At 38.7% G+C, this 20,172-nt stretch overlaps 3 protein-coding genes across 7 annotated transcripts in view; 2 read left to right on the top strand and 1 right to left on the bottom strand.

Annotated features, from left to right (window-relative positions):
- suco (SUN domain containing ossification factor) overlaps nt 1-4,650 on the bottom strand; it is a 52,341-nt gene extending 47,691 nt beyond the window's left edge. For 4 of the 5 annotated variants that reach the window (XM_074635982.1, XM_074635983.1, XM_074635984.1 and 1 more), the window contains exon 1: nt 4,366-4,650. In XM_074635982.1, coding sequence (XP_074492083.1) covers nt 4,366-4,418 — 53 coding nt within the window. In that variant the 5' untranslated portion in view covers nt 4,419-4,650. The remainder of the gene's footprint in view (nt 1-4,365) is intronic. The other variant, XM_074635985.1, reaches the window with a different exon arrangement.
- A 3,200-nt stretch (nt 4,651-7,850) lies between these two features.
- tmed5 (transmembrane p24 trafficking protein 5) lies at nt 7,851-13,680 on the top strand. The gene is made up of 5 exons (XM_074635981.1): nt 7,851-8,161; nt 9,779-9,876; nt 9,962-10,139; nt 11,413-13,387; nt 13,591-13,680. The coding sequence occupies exons 1-4, from the start codon at nt 7,979-7,981 to the stop codon at nt 11,629-11,631; spliced, it is 678 nt and encodes a 225-aa protein (XP_074492082.1). The 5' UTR covers nt 7,851-7,978; the 3' UTR covers nt 11,632-13,387; nt 13,591-13,680.
- A 2,383-nt stretch (nt 13,681-16,063) lies between these two features.
- pigc (phosphatidylinositol glycan anchor biosynthesis, class C) lies at nt 16,064-19,348 on the top strand. The gene is made up of 3 exons (XM_074635980.1): nt 16,064-16,218; nt 17,813-18,044; nt 18,137-19,348. The coding sequence occupies exons 2-3, from the start codon at nt 17,817-17,819 to the stop codon at nt 18,791-18,793; spliced, it is 885 nt and encodes a 294-aa protein (XP_074492081.1). The 5' UTR covers nt 16,064-16,218; nt 17,813-17,816; the 3' UTR covers nt 18,794-19,348.
- Nucleotides 19,349-20,172: the final 824 nt, after the last annotated feature.

Genomic DNA, 20,172 nt, shown 5'->3' with positions numbered 1-20,172 from the left:
TGAGATGATGACAAGACACGCAGCTATTTCTCTTGAGCACGCTCCTGTACACATGCTACGATCACAATCTAATAGTTTATTTTGCCTCTCGGATAGTTTAAAAGGATATAGAAATCAGCAGAAAGACGCCAACTGTTTGAGAGGAAGTCCACTAGTGCCTTACTACTAGGGCTGTCAATCGATTCAAATATTGAATCGCAATTAATCACACGTTTGTCCATAGTTAATCACAATTAATCACAAATTCATTATTTTTTATCTGTTCAAAATGTACCTCAAAGTGAGATTCGTCAAGTATTTAATACTCTTATCAACATGGGAGTGGGCAAATATGCTGCAAATGTATGTATATATTTATTATTGAAAATCAATTAACACAAAACAAATGACAAATATTGTGCAGAAACCCTCACAGGTACTGCATTTAGCATAAAAAATATGCTTGAATCATAACATGGCAAACTGCAGCCCAACAGGCAACAACAGCTGTCAGTGTGTCAGTGTGCTGACTTGACTATGATTTGCCCCAAAACTGCATGGGATTATCATAAAGTGGGCATGTCTGTAAAGAGGAGACTCGTGGGTACCCATAGAACCCATTTACATATCTTGAGGTCAGAGGTCAAGGGACCCCTTTACAAATGGCCATGACAGTTTTTCATCGCAAAAATTTAGTGTACGTTTGGAGCATTGTTTAGCCTCCTTTGCGACAAGCTAGTATGACATGGTTGGTAATGGATTCCTTAGGTTTTATAGTTTCATATGATGCCAGTATCTTCATTTTATCTTTAAAACTGAGCCCGCTACAACCTTAAAATCGCAAGTTGTATTAAAGGAATTTGTGGCATTAAAGCGAATTTGCTTTAGCACATTATTATCATGCTAACTTTTACAACCCTAGTTACTACAGGGAGGAGCGCTAACTCACCACACTCAGACAACGTTAAAACCCAAATATGTATGTGGTGAGCTATGATTACTGACAATTACCATGGCTTGAAATGTGCACCCTCACACAAACACTCCAGTACACATGCACACTTTCTCCAGTGATGCTGATGTCAACAGCCTAAGCTAGCGTACCGTACAGTTGCTGACTGTAGCAGCATGACACACACAGAATATGTTCTGCTGTGCCTTTCTGAGCACTGCAGCTTAAAGATCTCTAGCTGTGCAGCTACATCAGTCTCACAGTAATAAACCTCCACCCTCCCACAGTCTTTTGCCACCAGCCTCCCAGTACAGAGCCCCTTTCTGCCTAAAATTACTGCTGCCTTGGAAACCTTTGGATTACTGCAAGGACTGCATTCCCTGTTCCCACTGGGATGTGTGAGCGCTGGCACGGAGGAGTGAGAAGCCGACAGCAGCACGCTAAAAAGGGTTTGCATCGGTAATGAAGTCTGTGTGTGTGTGGTTGCATGATCATTAGTTAGTTAGTGGGAAAGTGAAAAAGTGCACCAAGGTTTTAAGCAAGCAAACACCTGACAAGCAACGCTGTAATCAAATAGAGCTGTCACCAGGGAAGGTGACACTGTCTCATTTGTAAATTCAATTTATAATTCAATATCCCCTTGGACATTTGTTGAATTTAAATGACTAACTACAAATATGTTGATCCCTTAATCAATATCCCTGCTTCACTGGCCTTCAGGAGGCAGAGAGCTGCTGTGTTTTAATGCTCTCATGTTGTTCTTTCTACTTTGTGTCAGCCTTAAAGACAAAAAGGTACGCTAAATCTTATCCGAGCAACACCTGAACCCTTTAGAAATAATCTAATCTATGGGGATTTGATCATTCTTCAGAACAAAAAGGGTACAAGGGTTACAAACAGAGACCAAGAAGAGGATTTACTAGTGAGTTAGTATTTCTCTTTTCAGTGTGACCAATTATTTCAAACGAGTTTGCAAAACATGAATACTATGAATGTACTACACCTGATTGCGTAACCACAGAAAGTTTTACTTGATGACGGCATTACATAAATTTTAAATATGAGCATCATGTTTCTGATGCAATGAGGAAACAGGGAGACAGAAATAAACACACTAGTTTTAGACTGTAATGATCAGGGAAGTATGAATGGAATGGATATGATATTTACTCCCTGTGTTACCACTCTTGGCTCTTTACTGGTAACACAGGTATTATTTCCTGGAAACATTATAATAATAAAAGAAGTGAGTACACATTTGAAGTATTATGTCATCTGGAAGAGCCAAGTTGTGGGAGTTTTACAAAGGGACGTTTTAAACTTTCTACAACTAATAATCCACCGAATGTGTCTTTCATTTCTTTTTCAAACAATTATGTGTAAGATTATTCGGTCTCCCAAAGAACAAAATCATCCAACCCTCTACATTGTCAGGAAATGTGATGGTAAAAGGTCATCACAGACAAATGACCAGGAGAGTGGAGAAAGACACATCAGTCTGCAGGCCACACAGTGAAAGGTTAGCTGCTCGTGAGTCACCAATCTGGACAAAGGTGGCATGTTAGCTGTCCTGTTAATCCCATTTCAAAAACCCTGCGTATTGTTACCTGCTCCGTGCCTCTGAGATTAAACAAATTCATGAGTTGTGTTAATCTACCAGATGTCACCTCTCTGAGTGCATACAGTTTGGAGAGGAACTACATGCACCATGTTTTATAATGCAACTTATTTACATTATTGAATGTCATTATGGAGCTGTTACATCTGTACAAGTACAATGATGTTTAAGTAATCATTTTACACCGCGTATTGACATTTATACAGACCGTAAACTCTGGCTCCTCAGAGTTTTGCAGTGGATGTTATGTATCCTCTGCTGTCTATCTATCTATTGGTCCACCCACATAAAGTTTATGCATTTTAAATTTGACTCCCACTAATAATTTGTTTTAGTCATGTATTGATTAGGCTAACAATGCCAACCCATTCTGCTTTCCCCCCCCCCCCACAAAAACAGAAAAATGGTTGCTTTTCTTTAGTTCATATGATTATAAATGCTGTCATTCTGGGTTAAAATCTATTGCCCAGACTAACTAAACAATCTTAACTCATCAGTTTGGACATTACTAGCTGATAATGTGAATTTGGCACAATTTTTTGGCATTTCCCAGATTGATTTCATTTTTCATTTCAAAATGTCGCACCATCTCGTTTTCAAAGGGGGTCCTCAGGTGCAAAACATGGAAGTTAACAATCATTAAAGCACATAAATAATAATAATGATAATAAATTAAACATAAATTAAAAAAAAAACAATCAACATACTAACATCAACAAGGACATACACATAATGGCTATTCCTCCAACCCATCCCAAACCACACCAACATAACATGAAGATAAAAAAAAATATTGATGAACATAATAATAAAATAACATTATGTCAAAAATACTGAGTCTATTCGTAAAGTGGATATGATGATCTGAATGGGACTAAAAGCTGTTAGTAAAGTAAAGTGATTAGAAAACAACTGGATGGATGGATAACTTGATTAATTGAAAGACAATAATGGTTAGTTGAAGCCTTAAATTACAGGGAGAGAGATTGTACCATTATAAATCTTGGAAGAGAAAGCATACACAGCTTGACACTGAAGTATTTCTTGATCAACATCAACGTTACCAGCCATCAGATAAGTTAACAGCCCATGTTGACTGGTTTATGTTTAGCTAACCTAAACCAGCCCATGTTGACACCAGCCATCAGATAAGTAACAGCCCATGTTGACTGGTTTATGTTTAGCTAACCTAAACCAGCCCATGTTGACACCAGCCATCAGATAAGTAACAGCCCATGTTGACTGGTTTTGGTTTTATAAAACATGGTGCATGTAGTTCCTCTCCAAAGTGCATGCACTCAGAGAGGTGACATGTGGTAGATTAACACCACTCATGAAGATAAGTAACAGCCCATGTTGACTGGTTTAGGTTAGCTAAACCTAAACCAGTCAACATGGTCTGGTTTAGCTAACCTAAACCAGCCCATGTTGACTGGTTTAGGTTAGCTAGCTATGCTGCTTATCAACAGCTGGCTAGCTAACCCACTAAAAAAACATTTAAACAACAAACTTTATCAACCAGTTATGTCAAGTACCAACCAAAAAATAGAAATACCCTTCTATTTTAGTTACATCACAAACACCCCTCACACACACACAGAGTAACTAGCTGATGCTGTTAGCTGTGTAGCAGTGAGGAGGAGGAGGATGCATGTCACTGAACATTGTGATGACTGACTGACGGTTATAATGCGGCAAAAGACATCAAGTGACAGATAGAAACATGGTTCACCTATTGTCATGACTGTCATCTGTCTTGACATGTCATTAATGATGTAGATAGATGGAGATGGAGATGTGTCAGGCTTTATCTTACCAGCACAGGAGAGCTACAATGAGGCACACCAACAGAACGCGCAGCCTCTTCATTATCTTCCCGCGGGGACCAACATCCTCGCTGTGTGGGGTGTTTTTCTAACCTCTCACGGCTACAAAATACACCGAAAACCAGCCTTTCTGTTGGCTGAGAGTCCGTGTTAATTAAAAAATGGGCTTCTGCGGCTAAAAACCTACACTTGACGTGTGATATTTGTCATTGTGTCGGACTGGAGTTGTCCGTTTCTTTCTCGGCTTTAACCGCTACTGCTGTTGAGGGGGAAGCTGACTCTGGGTAAATTCAACCGCTGCTCTGAGACTGACCAATCAGAGCAGAGCAGTGGGTTTGTCAGCCAATCACAGGGGGCGCAGTGGATGTGTCAGCCAATCACAGGAGGCGTAGCAACACCGAGGGGAAAGCTGTCTCTGGGTAGGTTCAACCCCCTGCTTTAGGTCTGACCAATCAGATAACAGCTGTGGATTTGTCAGCCAATCACAGAAGGCGTAGCAACACCGGGTCTTTGACAGTACACGCCCCCAGTACACAGAGACTGACTGTGGGGTAGTGATGGGAATTCCGGCTCCTTTTAGTGATCCAGATCATTTGGCTCAGCTCACCAAGAAGAGTCGGCTCTTCAGAAACGGTTCTTCGTTTTACTTCACTTTTTTAATTCAGCCAAATTTAGCTTTAGCTGTTTTGATTTTTGATTAGTATGTTTGCACTTAAATTATTCAATATAATTATACTAAACCTTATAATTTCCTGAATACCATAATTTTACATGCTGCTTCATTTCCGACTGTCACTCATCTTGTCTGCTTTTTGCGCACCGCACTCCTCTCTCTCTTTGTCTCCTCCTCTCCTGGTACGTGTCCACAGGCTCCGTGCTTTCCACGCGCAGCCGCGCAATGCATTCTGGTAGCATGGCGTCGCGATTCGAGAAAAGGACCGTCTCGACGCCCGCTCCTTATTTGCATAAAGTTGAGGGCTAGTCTACTTTATTGAAATCACAGGCGTCCAACGCGACTCGCCGCCTCTCAAATCTCCCGAGAATCTTTTAAAATAAACGGTGTCGATCCAAAATAAAGACAGATTCAGCAACTGCACAGCTTATTTCTCGCCTCAAATGTTTTCAGAAACACATTTCGGTGAACTATTTTCGTGAAATAAGAAAAGAAAGTTTCCAAACGAGCCTCCATATTGTTTCCGGTTTGAAAGCTGGGAGCAGCAGCCCATGGCGGGAAAGCGTTCTTCCAATCAGGTGGGGCCAGCCTGTGTCTAGTGACAGCCCACCAAGCGTCCAATGTTGGGAAGTGTCGCGCACCCTCGCGATAAAAAACGCCCCTGTGGACACGTACCATTAGTGCATGGAGTGCCCGTGGCGCGGAGAAGATCGTCCTATCATTCTGCCTTGAATTAATGAAGAAGAAAAAAACGGCACTTGGACGGGAGCCAGCTCCCATCGTTCATTTAAAAGAGTCGGCTCTTTACATCAGCTCGTTCGGGACGACACATCACTACTGGTGAGCTGGAGCAGGACGCGTCACCTATAATCTTGAAAAGCATAAATCACTAAAGCACGTAATATTTGAAGTTATTGCTCAATAGTCTGATGTCAAACAGTTTCAATATAAGTGACTAATGCGGATATCCTTGTTTTTTGTTAAGGCAATACAGGACGTGGAAGTCCAACTCACTTGATGAGGTGTGTGGTGAGGAATGTGAACATTGTGTACTTTTTTGACTCATCGCCTCAACAACTCCAACATCCTGATTATTAATTATGCTCAATGAATGCAGCTACATTTGATTATCTGTATCATGTATCATATCATAACTATCTGTATCATTCACATGTTTAATTTAAGGGGGCAGATATTTATTTAGTAGGAATTCCATAGGTCATTAAAATTAAACCGTCATTAAATATGATATATATTAATGTATCATTAATATATATTCTATTATATTGTTATCATATATAATAAATAAAAAAATATACATACATTTGCATAAAGCAGCATATTTGCCCACTCCCATGTTGAGAAAAGTATTAAATACTTGACTAATCTCCCTTTAAGGTACATTTTGAACAGTAAAAATGTGTGATTAATTTGCGGTTAATGGCGATTAACCATGGACAATCATGCGATTAATCACAATTAAATATTTTAATTGACTGACAGGCCTAATATATATGGATATCAGGTAGAATAAAATCTTGAACCCCCCCCCCCCCAAAACACAATCTTATAGGTTTAATTATATTGTCAGTCCTGTCTTTCTTCTTTAAATTATTAAATTGTGTCGACATATTCCACTTTTCTTATTAAAACCAATAATGTTATTTCTGAAAACACTGGTTCCCTCTCATGGATGTATAAAATCATTTTTAACAGTTTCTTCTGCACTATATTCACTTTTAATACTCGTGTATCACAGCTGTTACCCTGCACTATATTCAGTTTTAACAGTTTTCTTCATCTTCTTGTATTTTTATATCTGGTATATTTTTTTGTACTTTGTACTTTGCACTACTAACTTTTTTACTGCCTTTTTACTAACATGTTTTTCACTGTGGAACTGTGATGCTGGAAACTTGAATTTCCCTCGGGATCAATAAAGTTACTATCTATCTATGGATGTATCAAGAGAACATGGAATACAAAAACTACATATCCCAGGATGCAGTTCGAGAAGAGGGCTAAAACTGTGCTTGTACTTTTTTTTTTTTAAGTAGGACATCTAATGTTTATCGAATGATGAATTATTATCTAAATCAGAGTAATCTCAAATAGTGAATTGACCCGACATTGTTTGAAGTAATAACTTGACAAATCTCCCTTTAAGGTACATTTTGAACAGTAAAAATGTGCAATTAATTTACGGTTCATCGCGATTAACCATGGACAATCATGCGATTAATCACGATTAAATATTTTAATCGATTGACGTAGAATAAAAAATCTTGAACCCCCACAAAACACATCTTTATACGTTTAATTATATTGTCAATCCTGTCTTTCTTCTTTAAATGATTAAATTGTGTTGACAAATTACACTTTTGTTATTAAACTAATATTATATATATGTATATAATATTAATATATATATTATTGTACATATATTAGTATATATATATTAGTATATATAATATTACTATATATATTAGTATATATATATTAGTATATATAATATTAGTATATATATATATTAAAACACTGGTTGTTCCCTATCATGGATGTGTAAAGAGAACATGGAATACAAAAACCACAAGTCCCAAGATGCAGTTCGAGAAGAGGGCTAAAACTGTGCCTGTACTTCTTTTTTTTTATTGTAGGATATCTAATGTTTATGAAATAATAAATTATTATCTAAATCAGAGTAATTTCAAATAGTAACCCTACATTGTTTGAAGTAATAACTAAAAATGTGTTGTTGTTTTGTTTTGTTTTTTACACAGGTGGGGTCCTGAACTTTAGACAGTCGTCAGTACTAAGTGAGAACATTTCCAACAGAAGGAAGTTTGGTCGAACAGAACTCACATACCAACACAGTAACACTTACTACTGTAACACCGTGTTGTGGCTCTGTTGGACCATCAGGCTCGACCATGGAGGTTCTCCGGCTGGTTCTGAGTGTCCTGTCCGTGTTTGTTGCTCTATTCTCGGACAGGTTTGTGTCTTCCTTCTCTCAGGCTGTGGACAGCGACTACACGTTCACTCTGCCAGCAGGTCGCAAGGAATGTTTCTACCAGACTATGATGAGGAATGCCTCCATGGAGATTGAATACCAGGTGATATTATAAACTGTTATAATCTATAAAAAAATTTAATATTAGCTGAGCAAACATAAACTACTTATCTGTGTTTGCCAAATCAGTGACAACCTCCTAAGTGAGAGTAAACATTGACATACACTTGTTGATTATCCCTTTTTATTATGATTCTCATTTACAGGTAATATTAATACAAACCTCACTGGTATATGTTAAATGCATTATTCTATTGAGCAGGAGAGCCAGCAGGTTATGTGACTCACCTTAATGTTCAATTGTGTGAACCTGTTTTGCCAGTCAGTCAGTGTGCAGCTTACAGCACTGAATGAATGACTCTGTGGTGTCTGCAGTAGTAGTATGAGTATGTCTCAGGGAGTTGCCTGTGGGAGACATCCCAAGCATTTTATACATCTGTTGTAGTGTCTACCCTGGAGGACAAGCTATCCAGGCTCATCACTTCCAGTGGACCAGTTTTTTTTTTTATACTTTTATTGCAAATTACTCATGAATTATTATACATCCACAATATATAGAATATGCAGTATTTGCAATAGTATATTTTTGTATTTTATACACACAGTTGTACACACAGAACCGAAGAGTAAGATAGAACAAAGAGTAACTGGATAACTGAGGAGAAAAGAAGAAAAACACACACATACAGTATATATTATATACACACATTCACATCTGTATACTGTACACACATATACATACACATGTGCATTCATATGCCCATATATGCATACACATGCAAACACACGCACACACATATACATATATATGAAAATATTGTATGCACACAAAAAAGATTTTATACATTTAACAGCACATTGTACATACAACACAGAACCTTCCCCAAAAGTGTATAAAATAATAATAATAATGTAAAAAAAATATCAAAATGATTATTAAAAAAAATCTGAATTGAAAGTAAAAAGCTAAACATGAAATTAAAAGGATATAAATTTACAATGAAAATATAATGAAGTAAATAAATAAAATTAAAACAAATAAATATATAAATAAATAAAATAAATTAGATTAAGAATATGGTCACAAACATAAAACAAAGTACAGCACACACATTCATCACAATAGATTTTACTCAACTTAGACATTTCCCAGATGTGATAAAACTCCAAAGCTTTCTTCCTTAACTATATATTTTAGTTTCTCAAGAACCAAACTTTGATGTAACGCCTGGCTTGTAGTAGACATAGGTCAACCATTTTTCTTTCTCTATGAGTTAAGGAGCAATCGTGAAATCAATAAAAGCTTAATATGCATAGCTTACGACATAAAGGTCCTGGAGAAGAGGTAATTTGAGAGATATATCGTATCACAGAAGTCCAAAATTGTTGAACCTCCTCACAAGCAATGATATAACGTACCTTGATGAATATTACACTTATAGCATTGGTCAGGGATATTAGGATCAAATTTGTTGAACATTACAGGGGCGATGTACGTTCTCCATTCCTCACATTTAGTAACACAAAATACAAGTGCTGCTACGCTCTCTGGAGAAAATATCAAACCCACACAAACTTGCAGTGTTGTTTTCATGTCTCTCAATTTTCTAATATGTTCTCTGTTACTTCTCGTGTGTGAATGTCTTCAACTTTTCCACAGGTACTAGATGGTGCAGGTCTCGATGTAGATTTCCACATCACCTCTCCTTCCGGCCACCAGCTGTTCAGTGACTACCACAAGTCAGATGGAGTGCACACGTAAGTTACATAGGTGATCTCTGGGACATGCATCATCTGACACAGATACATGTGGAAGCTCTTACCGCCTGTGCTTCTCCTCCAGTGTTGAGATTGTCGAGAACGGAGACTACATGTTCTGCTTCGACAACACGTTCAGTACCGTCTCAGAGAAGCTCGTCTTCTTCGAGCTGATTCTGGACAACATGGAAAGGGAGGAAGAGGACTGGCATAACTATATCGAAGGAACAGACAAGCTGGACATGAAGCTGGAAGACATCATGGTGAGGGTGCAGCCAGTCTGACAGACAGATACACCGCATAACATGTTATGTTATTCAGAAAAGATTCAATTTAACATGCAGTTTGTGTGGGAACTCCTGGGCCTGAATGGCACTAGTGAGAAGTTAAAGCTGATTCAAAGTGTCACTGGGTGTATCAGACTTTGTCCCTCTCTTGTCTGCCACCTATGTATGCTCATAGGATGACATGGAGGGTGCAAAGTGACCCAACAGGTTGCCAACAAATGGCAAACAGTCCACTACATAAAGGGTTTTTCCATGGTAGGAGGGGTGGGGTGGTGCAGCTATTTTCAGCTCACTGTGGCTTTCTGTTTGTACCATTCTTCCCTACAGTATTTCTAACGGATATGCTCATCAAATAATGCAGAATATGTCCATAATATGATTGATAAGACATGTTTTATTGAAGCTCCGCTAACTTGGTGACAAACACATTGCATTTCCTATCATTTCTACACAATAAAAGCATCTCACACTGGTTCGCAAGTGGAAAGCTTTTAATGTGAAGCAGCAACAGCAGGAAAGGTTCGGTTTGCTTGAGCAGACAGTAACTTAACATAACTCCAATGAGGCTTAAAGTGATTAGAAAACAGTAAAATAAGGCTGATATCTGGAGTTAAACTAGACTCCATACCACAGAGATGCGGGCAGAAGCTGCAAAATTACTGAGAGCTGAACACAGACTATTAAAAACAGCTTTCCCTCTAGTCTCCTGCACAAACATGCATGTGTTTAACCACAACTCAGTGGAGGAGACCGTCACGGGTTGAACGTGGTCGGCCCTACTACCTACCAAGCAGTGGATGCTGGCACGGCACGGATAAAAGCGACCGACCCGGTCCATGGAAAAACCCTTATACATGCAAAGTCGTGGAGAGTGTCACAAGAATAGACTAATGTCATGAACTCTCACCTATTGTCTGAGGGAAGCCAATTGTCTCAGCTTACACCACAATAGCCTGCAACGCCCCTTCACCAGGAACTGCCGTAATCTGTGTCAGAAGTCACATAAACCTCCCTCACGCACTCACTTAAAAGACAGGAAATGTATCTTCCAGCTGTGCAGGAAGTTGTTTTCCCATGGAGGAAGGAACACACCTGACTTATTTACAAACGCAAAACTGTCCCAAGAGATCTAAACTCTCATTTTGATCACTCCGCTTCGTAAGTTTGTGCAGTTTAGTGTTCGGTACATAAGAAGAACAATGTAGATGAACGTTTTTTTTCTGACCTGTGTGCGTCTCCTCTCCTCCAGGACACCATCAACAACGTGAAGGCTCGTCTGGGCAAAAGTGTGCACATCCAGAACCTGCTGCGGGCGTTCGAGGCTCGCGATAGAAACATCCAGGAGAGTAACTTTGACACGGTGAACTTTTGGTCGATCTTTAATGTCATTATAATGATGTTGGTATCGTCGGTTCAGGTCTACCTGGTCCGCTCACTGTTTGAAGACAAAAGGAAAATTCGTACATAACACCACCCCAAACGGAGGGACACCGAGAGAAAGAAACTAACGCACTAGCCCTCAGATACCTTTGAGATTTTTTTTTTTTCAGCAGATCTACTGGCTTGTGACTTTTAACACAATCTATACACAAACATATGCACGCACACCTACACAAAGACAGACATTTTGACATTCTTAATAACAAAGTCACCTCTGTTGTTGCTCTGGTTCTCAGTCCACTGGAGTTTGGGGGACAGTGAGTGCCTGGTTTGGAACAGAGACTTCTAACTATCTGCCCCTCTCTTTGCTACAGACAAAAAATCTCTTTGTTTCTCTTTAAAACTTGCATTGTTTTGTAGTCCTCCCTAGCGGCTGTAATTCTTCACAGAAAGTAACATAACAAGCACATTTATGATGTCATTATTTTTCTAACAGAGCCTAAAGTTACCAGGCCAGTGGCAAAAATATGTCCTCTTTTCTTTGGACATTTTTTTATTTAAGATAAACTAGATGAATAAATGATGTGGTAGCTGAAGATTTAGATTTATTTCTTCCAAATAAAGAGTGGGGAATCAGCAAGTCTTCCCTGTACAGTAGTTATGTACCATAGTGGTTTGTATTTCGCTTCCAGCCATGAACATTTATGTTGTTTCTAGAAATTCAGTCACACTTTCACTGTCATGCCAATACTGGAATAGGAGAAAAGCAAACAGACCATCTCTTAATGACTACTGCCCTGCTCTCCTACGGGCTTATGGGCTCCCCTCCTCTGTGAAGCCTCTCTGCTGCTGTTGACTGGTGTCTGCTTACAGACACCCACAGTGTGAAGATGTCGGGCCTGCCTGTCTCGCTGGTGACTAAGAGTATTTCTATCTTCCTGACACCTGGAAGGTCATTACCACTACTACATGGGTGCACTGCTCAGTTTAATATGCACGAGCCATTCACTGCCTTGTCAGCATTCTTTTTAAACGCTTGTTTGATAATCATGTTTTGTTTTTTTTAAGCCATTATTACAAACTAACATCTGATCATTGCACTGCCTCTGATGCCACGGAACAACATGTTTTTTGTCTTCATATTCTTAACATGATGGGCCCCAAAGTGATTTTTTTTTTTTTAGGTTAATCGGGGTCCAACGGAAACGGGTCCACAACTTGTTATAATGTGTGAGCGAAGAAGTTTTTTTTTTATCTCATTGGTTGTTTATACAGTATTAAGACACTAGAGTGGCTTGTGATTATGGTTGCCGAGAGGATTTCTATTTTTATTGTTTTCGTTACTGAGGAGAAACTTGGTTACTCACTACCCAGCTGGGAGCTTCATGTTGCCATCTTCTGAGTTTGCTGTAAGATAAAGATCACACAGTGAGTTCATGCCTTCATAATTTAACAGCCTTATGTTGCAAGTGCTGTAAAACCAAACTTTGAGCAGTTTTGAAATGATTTTTTTGACAGTAATGTACACATTGTGGGTCCCTGAAATAACATAGAGGATGCCTATGGCTGCCTCAGTTTAAGTGCTTACTACCATCATGTATTCTCTGGTCTCACTGTGGCATCAAGTGTTTAATTAAAGTATTGTATGTTGAAATTCTATGAGTGATGGATTAGTAATATAGTATATAAAGTTGCAGTTTCTGATTTAAAGTTCTTCAAAAATAAAAAAAACTACAAATATTTTAAAAAGTATTTCCAAGTTGCTGAGTGGGAGATTGTTAAAGTTTCTGTGTCAACATTTGAAAAGTATTTTCAACTACCCTGATGGAGCAGTGGGGGGGGGGGTGATAAAGAGAATAAAGAGAAAACTGATGTCATGTGCAAGAGCCCCCTCCAAAGCCACAGAGTGCTAAGATGAAGTGGGTGCAGGGGCGCCTCAAATTCGGCATGGGTTCCTATTCTGCCGACGTGAGATAATCAGATTATTTTCCAGTCAGGAGAGGCTGTTGACTCGGGTCTAGCTGTGTCTTCTACGGTTTCAAATTAGGGGGGAATGTGATGTTATATAAGATATTTATTCAACTAATGTCCTGCAGTTGTACATGTGTATAAATTAAACAATCACACATTTTTCTGACTTTGTTGTTCTATCGTGTTTCTACTGAGCAAAAACTTTTTTTATTTCAAACTTAAATTATCGTACCGTATATGGAGACAGCGTTTTGTGCAGATACCTGTAGGAAAGCTAGAAGGCTTCTTCAAGCATGCAGCAGCTCAGATGAAATAGAAGAGACTAAATCATAGAGCTGCTGGACAAGCTGGTGTCTTCTGGTTCTGCTGGTGCAGATCCAGAGAGCTGATGGTTAGACACTCCCTTACTGCAGAACCTGAGACTCCTGCCGAGCACAGCGCAGGAGAACTGAAAGGAAAGGAAGTAGTGTTGGTCATCATCATTACTCATCCTCACGGTATTACACTTTGATTCATGACACTTACTGGCTTATCAGATGTTGTGTGGATGATCCAGCCCTTCTGGAAACACGGTCTCTGTTAAGACACGATCCTATCCTCAACTAGAATCAGAGAAAAGCAAAAATGAAAGAGACAACTAAGCATCAGATACGGAAAAGGCAACAACTGTATGTGAATTGATGAGGATATTAAGGCAGAATTTACCATGGTGGTTGGTGTTAGTGCTGGTTCCTCTCAGCAGACCGGTTTACTGAGTTGTCACGTAGGAGACTGAATATAGACGAGGTTATCTATGAATATCACAGTCCACATGACTGACAGTACAGTGATTGATGGCCAGAATATAGAAATATTGGAGACCTACAGGAACTATACTAGACAATAAACTGATATTTGAGAGGAATACTGACATGGTGTGCAAGAAAAACCAGCAGCGTCTCTTTTGTTTCAGGAAACTCTATAAGTTCCAGGTTGACAGGACCCTCATTACAATGTTTTATCAATCTTTTACAGTTTTTTTTTGCAATTGCTAAAACACAATTTCTGAAACTATTTGTGTACATATACACAAATACAAAATATCTTACATCTCTTGCAACAGCAAATGGTATTTTTGGACCACAACTTTACACACAAACACCAAATAAATAGCTCTCTCCACATGCCAAATGCACACTGATGTGTTAAGTTTGAAACACTATTATCTCCAGAGTCTTTGGCTGTTTCATTTGCAGGATGCTGTATATAAAGACTATGAACACAAATGCAATCTGTTTATCCTCAATACTCATACCAGTATCAGACAATTACTTTAACTGATGATCACATGTGCATAGTTACTGTATTATACTGTAAACAAATTGCAATTACTTACTCTAACTCTCCATAATTGGCCATAATTGTTTTGCACACAAAAGAGTAATCCTGAATCTTATTCAGTGTTCAATCTCTTAATTATAAGTGATCTAATTGGTTACAAGCGTGTTCACAGGTGCATTCGGTGATTGATAATTGCAGTGTGGTATTTCAGTGGGAGTGTTTAGCAAACCACACACACAGACTACGTTCCAAATGGCATACTTTTCCTTTGTACTTTTAGTACGGCACGTACTGCAGCTGCCCTCACTAAGTACGTACTGTATGCATACAATTGGGATATACTACTTCGTCATAATAAATATTTATTGTATTGTTCACAGATTTAATATAAATTTTTAAATCCTTTATACCTACTTCCTCTTAAACTCTAGGAAGAAAAGGTAGTTATAGATAGATAGATAGATAGATAGATAGATAGATAGTAGCTTTATTGATCCCGAGGGAAATTCAAGTTTCCAGCATCACAGTTCCATAGTGCAAAACATGTTAGTAAAAAGGCAGTAAAAAAGTTAGTTGTGCAAAGTACAAGAAAATATACCAGATATAAAAATACAAGGAGATGAAGAAAACTGTTAAAACTGAATATAGTGCAGGGTAACAGCTGTGATACACGACTATTAAAAAAGTGAATACAACGCAGAAGAGACTGTTAAAAGTGAGTATAGTGTAGGGTTATATTAGGATATTGCATATCTTTATAATTTACTGAGTATTTTTACTGTAACTATATATTAAGACAATAACTTCAGCAAATAACAAAAAGGCAAGTAAAACGGCGAGATTGTGCTCCCATTTTAATATGTTTTTACACAAGTTTCTATTATTTATTATTATATGCATGTTTTATGTTACTTTATTTTATTTTATATTTGTTTGTTTTTATTTATGCCTTCGTTTCCTTTATATGTATTATTTACCTATGTATCAGTTTAATTGTTTATTGTATTGTTCACAGATTTAAAATAAAGTCTTTAAAAAAATCCTTTATACCAACTTCCTCCTAAACTCTAGGAGGAAAAGGTAGTTATTGCATTTCTTTATAATTGACTGAGTATTTTACTGTGTATTTATAATTTTTTTTGGTCTTAGAGTTGAATTTATGTCCATCCAACAACAGGGGGCTCTGTGAGCTCTCTAAAGTGCTCCTCTTCCGGTGTTGTGTTGAATACAGTTACCCTCTCAATAAGCGTTTCCGGTTTCATCCCACCTAAACCGGAACTCTACTCGACGTGGTAACAGACTTCGTTGTAACACCTGTTTTACTGACAGCAGAATGACAGGATGAGATTGTAGCATCATCAGCGCTGAACTAAAACCATCTCAGGTAGGTGGGAACAGCTTTAGAGATGTTTGTGTAGCTTGTTTAACAGATAGTGAACGTGTTAGTGTTCATAAACACAGTTTACAGGAGGAGTATCTGGTTTATTGTCGTGTCAAAGCAGGAAATAGCTGTCATGCTAGCAGCACCAGTCAACCAGGATACATTCATTCACCTGACAGCAAACGCACCACTACAAGTAATGTTATGACTCAACAGGGTTAAAGCTGAGGATGAAATAATTAATGCAAGAAATTGATTAGTTACATGACAGATAGCTCATTAGCTTCCAAGTTTACATTTAAAAAAGCACAACTAGTTTATTGACTTTATTCACTGAGCTTGAGTTACAGAGTTGATATCATGTTTCTGTGTGTTTGGGTTGTTTATGTTGTGTTTCTTGTAGTAAAATGTTGTTGTACACGTTACAAAATAAACATAAAAAAAGAGTATAACATTTTTTTTTTTTATTGCAACACTATGCGCTGAAATGATCAACATTTGCATTGCATTGCTTAGTGTATAATGTAATAATTTTCTTAATGTAATAAGTTATTACATTATGAACTGAACTGTTACTACATTATGCACTCATCGTTTTCTTACATTATGAGCTTTTATTGCATTTAAAGGTCCCATATCGTGCTCATTTTTAGGTTCATACTTGTATTTTGTGTTTTTACTAGAACATGTTTACATGCTGTAATGTTCAAAAAACACTTTATTTTCCTCGTACTGTCTGTCTGAATATACCTGTATTTACCCTCTGTCTGAAAAGCTTCATTTTAGTGCATTTCAATGGAATTGCAACGGAATTGCGTTGCTAGGCAACAGCTTGGGTCCATGTTTACTTCCTGTCAGCCGATGTTATTTACATACACTGCAACAGGAAACAAACTGGGACACATTTAGAATATTTACGTTTAAAACCGTGTAATGGTCTAAATATTGTATGTTTGTGACATCACAAATGGACAGAAATCATGACAGCTTGTTTCAAATGCAGAGTTTCTGAATACAGGCTGTGTGTATTTCTCCTTATATTGAGCGGTTTGATAGTTTAACACTATTTATATAGCACTTAAACCTGCTTTATAATGTAAAAAAACTGAAAATCTCACTTTTTACAATATGGGACCTTTAAATTATTACATTATGAGTTGACACTGAGGTAAAAAAACTTTGCTGAGAGCATAAAACCCTTTAAAAACCCTCGTTAATGTGTCATATTAAGAGGATATTAAGCTGGGGAACACAGGATTAGGGCTGCAACTAACGATTATTTTCATTATCGATTAATCTGTCGATCATTTTCTCAATTAATTGATTAGTTGTTTGGTCTATAAAATGTCAGAAAATGGTGAAAAATGTCAATCAGTGTTTCCCATCGCCCAAGATGACGTCCTCAAATATCTTGTTTTGTCCACAACTCAAAGATATTCAATTTAGAGAGAATTTTGTCATTTTTTTCCTTAAAAAAATTACCCAAACCGATGAATTGAATATCAAAATAGTTGCCAATTAATTTAATATGTGACAACAACTAATCCTGTATAATTCGTGCTCATAAATCTGACTGTGTGTTTATGTGTGTGGTCAGGGTGATGGGGCCAGACGGTGCCCCAGGTCCAGCTGTGCCCTGGCGGAAGGTGCTTTGGGAGCACCAGCCGTTCCCTGATAACTACGTAGACCAGCGGTTCCTGGAGGAGTTACGGAGGAATGAGGGCATCCGGCAGTACCGCTACTGGGCTGTGGTGAAAGAGGCAGGCTTTGTTGGAGAGCAGCTGTCCTGTGTGGCCATTTTTATCACCCTCTGGCTCTACATGGAGCAGGTAAAGCTTTAGAAGATCTATGGTCCTCATAGAGCACACTAATGTACAGAATGGTGTACATTAAGTGCTTAATTTCTCTGCTTTCCTCACAGGGTCGGCTGTCCCCTGAGACGCTGCTGTGGACCAGCCTGGTCTGCGCCCTGCTGGGTTATGGACTGCACCAAGCCTTGTCGTCTCAAGTCGAACCAGGCTGTGAGCCCCGGACCCGTCTGGCTGACTTACAGAGTGCAGCTATTTTTTTTTCCTTCACCTTTGGCTTCTCGCCAGTTCTGAAGACACTAACGGAGTCCGTGAGTACCGACACAGTGTACGCCATGACTGCTGTGATGCTGCTGGCCCACCTGGTGTCGTTCCCTTACGCCCAGCCCTCACCTCCTGGCAGCCTCTCCCTGAATGCAGCCCTGTTTGCCTCGGTGTGTTTAGCCTCAAGGTTACCCGGCGCTCTGCACACCTTCGCCATGCTCAGCTGTGCCCTGCTGGTGTTTGCTCTGTGGCCCTGCCTGCTGCAAAGGCTGAGGGAGAACGCCCCCAGTCAGTTTACTGGGGTGTGTGTTGGAATGTGTATCGGAGGGGTGGGTGGTCTGGGGTCCCAGACGCCAGGGGGAGCCGTGCTCTTAGCCCTGGCCTTAGGGAGTGTTACGTTACTCTGCCCCCTGCTGCTAGTCAGACTGCAGAGGCACAAGGACAACATCCATGGACCCTGGGATGAGGCTGAGATTCAGGAGGACCTCAGCCACTTCCTTCACTAACGGACAGAGCCAAGAGAAGCACACATGATGCTCAACAGACATTTAAGCCAAGTGAGAATTTCATACAATGAATTTACTGTCAGTCGGCAGTATTGTTTTGGTGCTGTACATCTAAACTGACTAACAGTTTCATCATCAGTCCACATCTGTTTGGACAGCCATGACAACATAAAGATGTTTTTAATGTTCAAGCTTGACCTCAGAATTTTTATTGAAGGTATCAACTAACATGCAATGCTGACTTTACATTACTGGACACATTCTGACTCTATATGCACCAATTTGATAACAGAGATGTTTTAATAATCCGTGGGATGTTTTTATGGTTGTGTACAGTATGTTGTTGTTGTTATGAATGAATGGACGGATCCATTGACCACAGTGGATTATAAACTGTGTTAAAATAAAACATTAAAAGTACAAATTCAGATTTTAAAGGGTTTTGTAATAAAGAGTTATTTAATAAAATACTTTGGGATTACCAGAAGGTAATTTTTACCTGGACTACAGTGGAAGTGTAATGCAACAATAATTAAAGGTTCCATATCGTGCTAATTTCCAGGTTCATACTTGTATTTTATGTTTCTACAAGAACATGTTTACATGCTTTAATGTTAAAAAAACACTTTATTTTCCTCATATTGTCTGCCTGAATATGCCCGTAGTCACCCTCTGTCTGAAAGACTTTTTATTTCAACAGATTTGCGTTGCTAGGCAACAGCTTGGGTCCATGCTTACTTCCTGTCAGCTGATGTCACATTCACATACGCTGCGGTTGCATCTGAAATTCCACACTAACATGCTATTTAGTACGCTAAAACAGTATGTGAGATATTGTAGTATGTCCGAAATCTTGGTATGAAACCAATAGTACGCGAATTGCAAACTACTTCCGGTGAAATATTACAGTATGCAAACACTGAACACTACGGCGGCATGAATATCCCACAATGCAATGCAGTAGTTATGACAACATTTATAACGGATGTTGACAGACAGCTCTGTAACGTCAATAACTACAGCGGGTAAAATAAGTATTGAACACGTCACCATTTTTCTCAGTAAATATATTTCAAAAGGTGCTATTGACATGAAATTTTCACCAGATGTTGGTAACAACCCAAGTAATATAAACATACAAAGAAACCAAAACAAATAAGTTCAGAAATTAAGTTATGTGTAATAATGTGAAATGACACAGGGAAAAAGTATTGAACACGCTTACTGATATTTATTTAATACTTTGTACAAAAGCCTTTGTTGGTAATGACAGCTTCAAGACGCCTCCTGTATGGAGAAACTAGTCGTATGCATTGCTCAGGTGTGATTTTGGCCCATTCTTCCACACAAACAGTCTTCAAATCTTGAAGGTTCCCTGG

Source organism: Sebastes fasciatus, chromosome 5 (assembly GCF_043250625.1).
Source record: "Sebastes fasciatus isolate fSebFas1 chromosome 5, fSebFas1.pri, whole genome shotgun sequence".
Lineage (NCBI taxonomy): Eukaryota > Metazoa > Chordata > Actinopteri > Perciformes > Sebastidae > Sebastes > Sebastes fasciatus.
Note: the sequence above shows the minus strand (reverse complement) of the source record. Positions and strands in the feature narration are given on the sequence as shown.

Excerpts from the sequence above, each read along its gene's own strand:
- tmed5 (XM_074635981.1), top strand. The coding sequence starts at position 7,979 with ATGGAGGTTCTCCGGCTGGTTCTGAGTGTCCTGTCCGTGTTTGTTGCT. Across the intron at positions 9,877-9,961 it reads AAGTCAGATGGAGTGCACAC|TGTTGAGATTGTCGAGAACG; the intron begins GTAAGTTACATA and ends CTTCTCCTCCAG. Across the intron at positions 10,140-11,412 it reads TGAAGCTGGAAGACATCATG|GACACCATCAACAACGTGAA; the intron begins GTGAGGGTGCAG and ends CCTCTCCTCCAG.
- pigc (XM_074635980.1), top strand. The coding sequence starts at position 17,817 with ATGGGGCCAGACGGTGCCCCAGGTCCAGCTGTGCCCTGGCGGAAGGTG. Across the intron at positions 18,045-18,136 it reads TCTGGCTCTACATGGAGCAG|GGTCGGCTGTCCCCTGAGAC; the intron begins GTAAAGCTTTAG and ends CTTTCCTCACAG.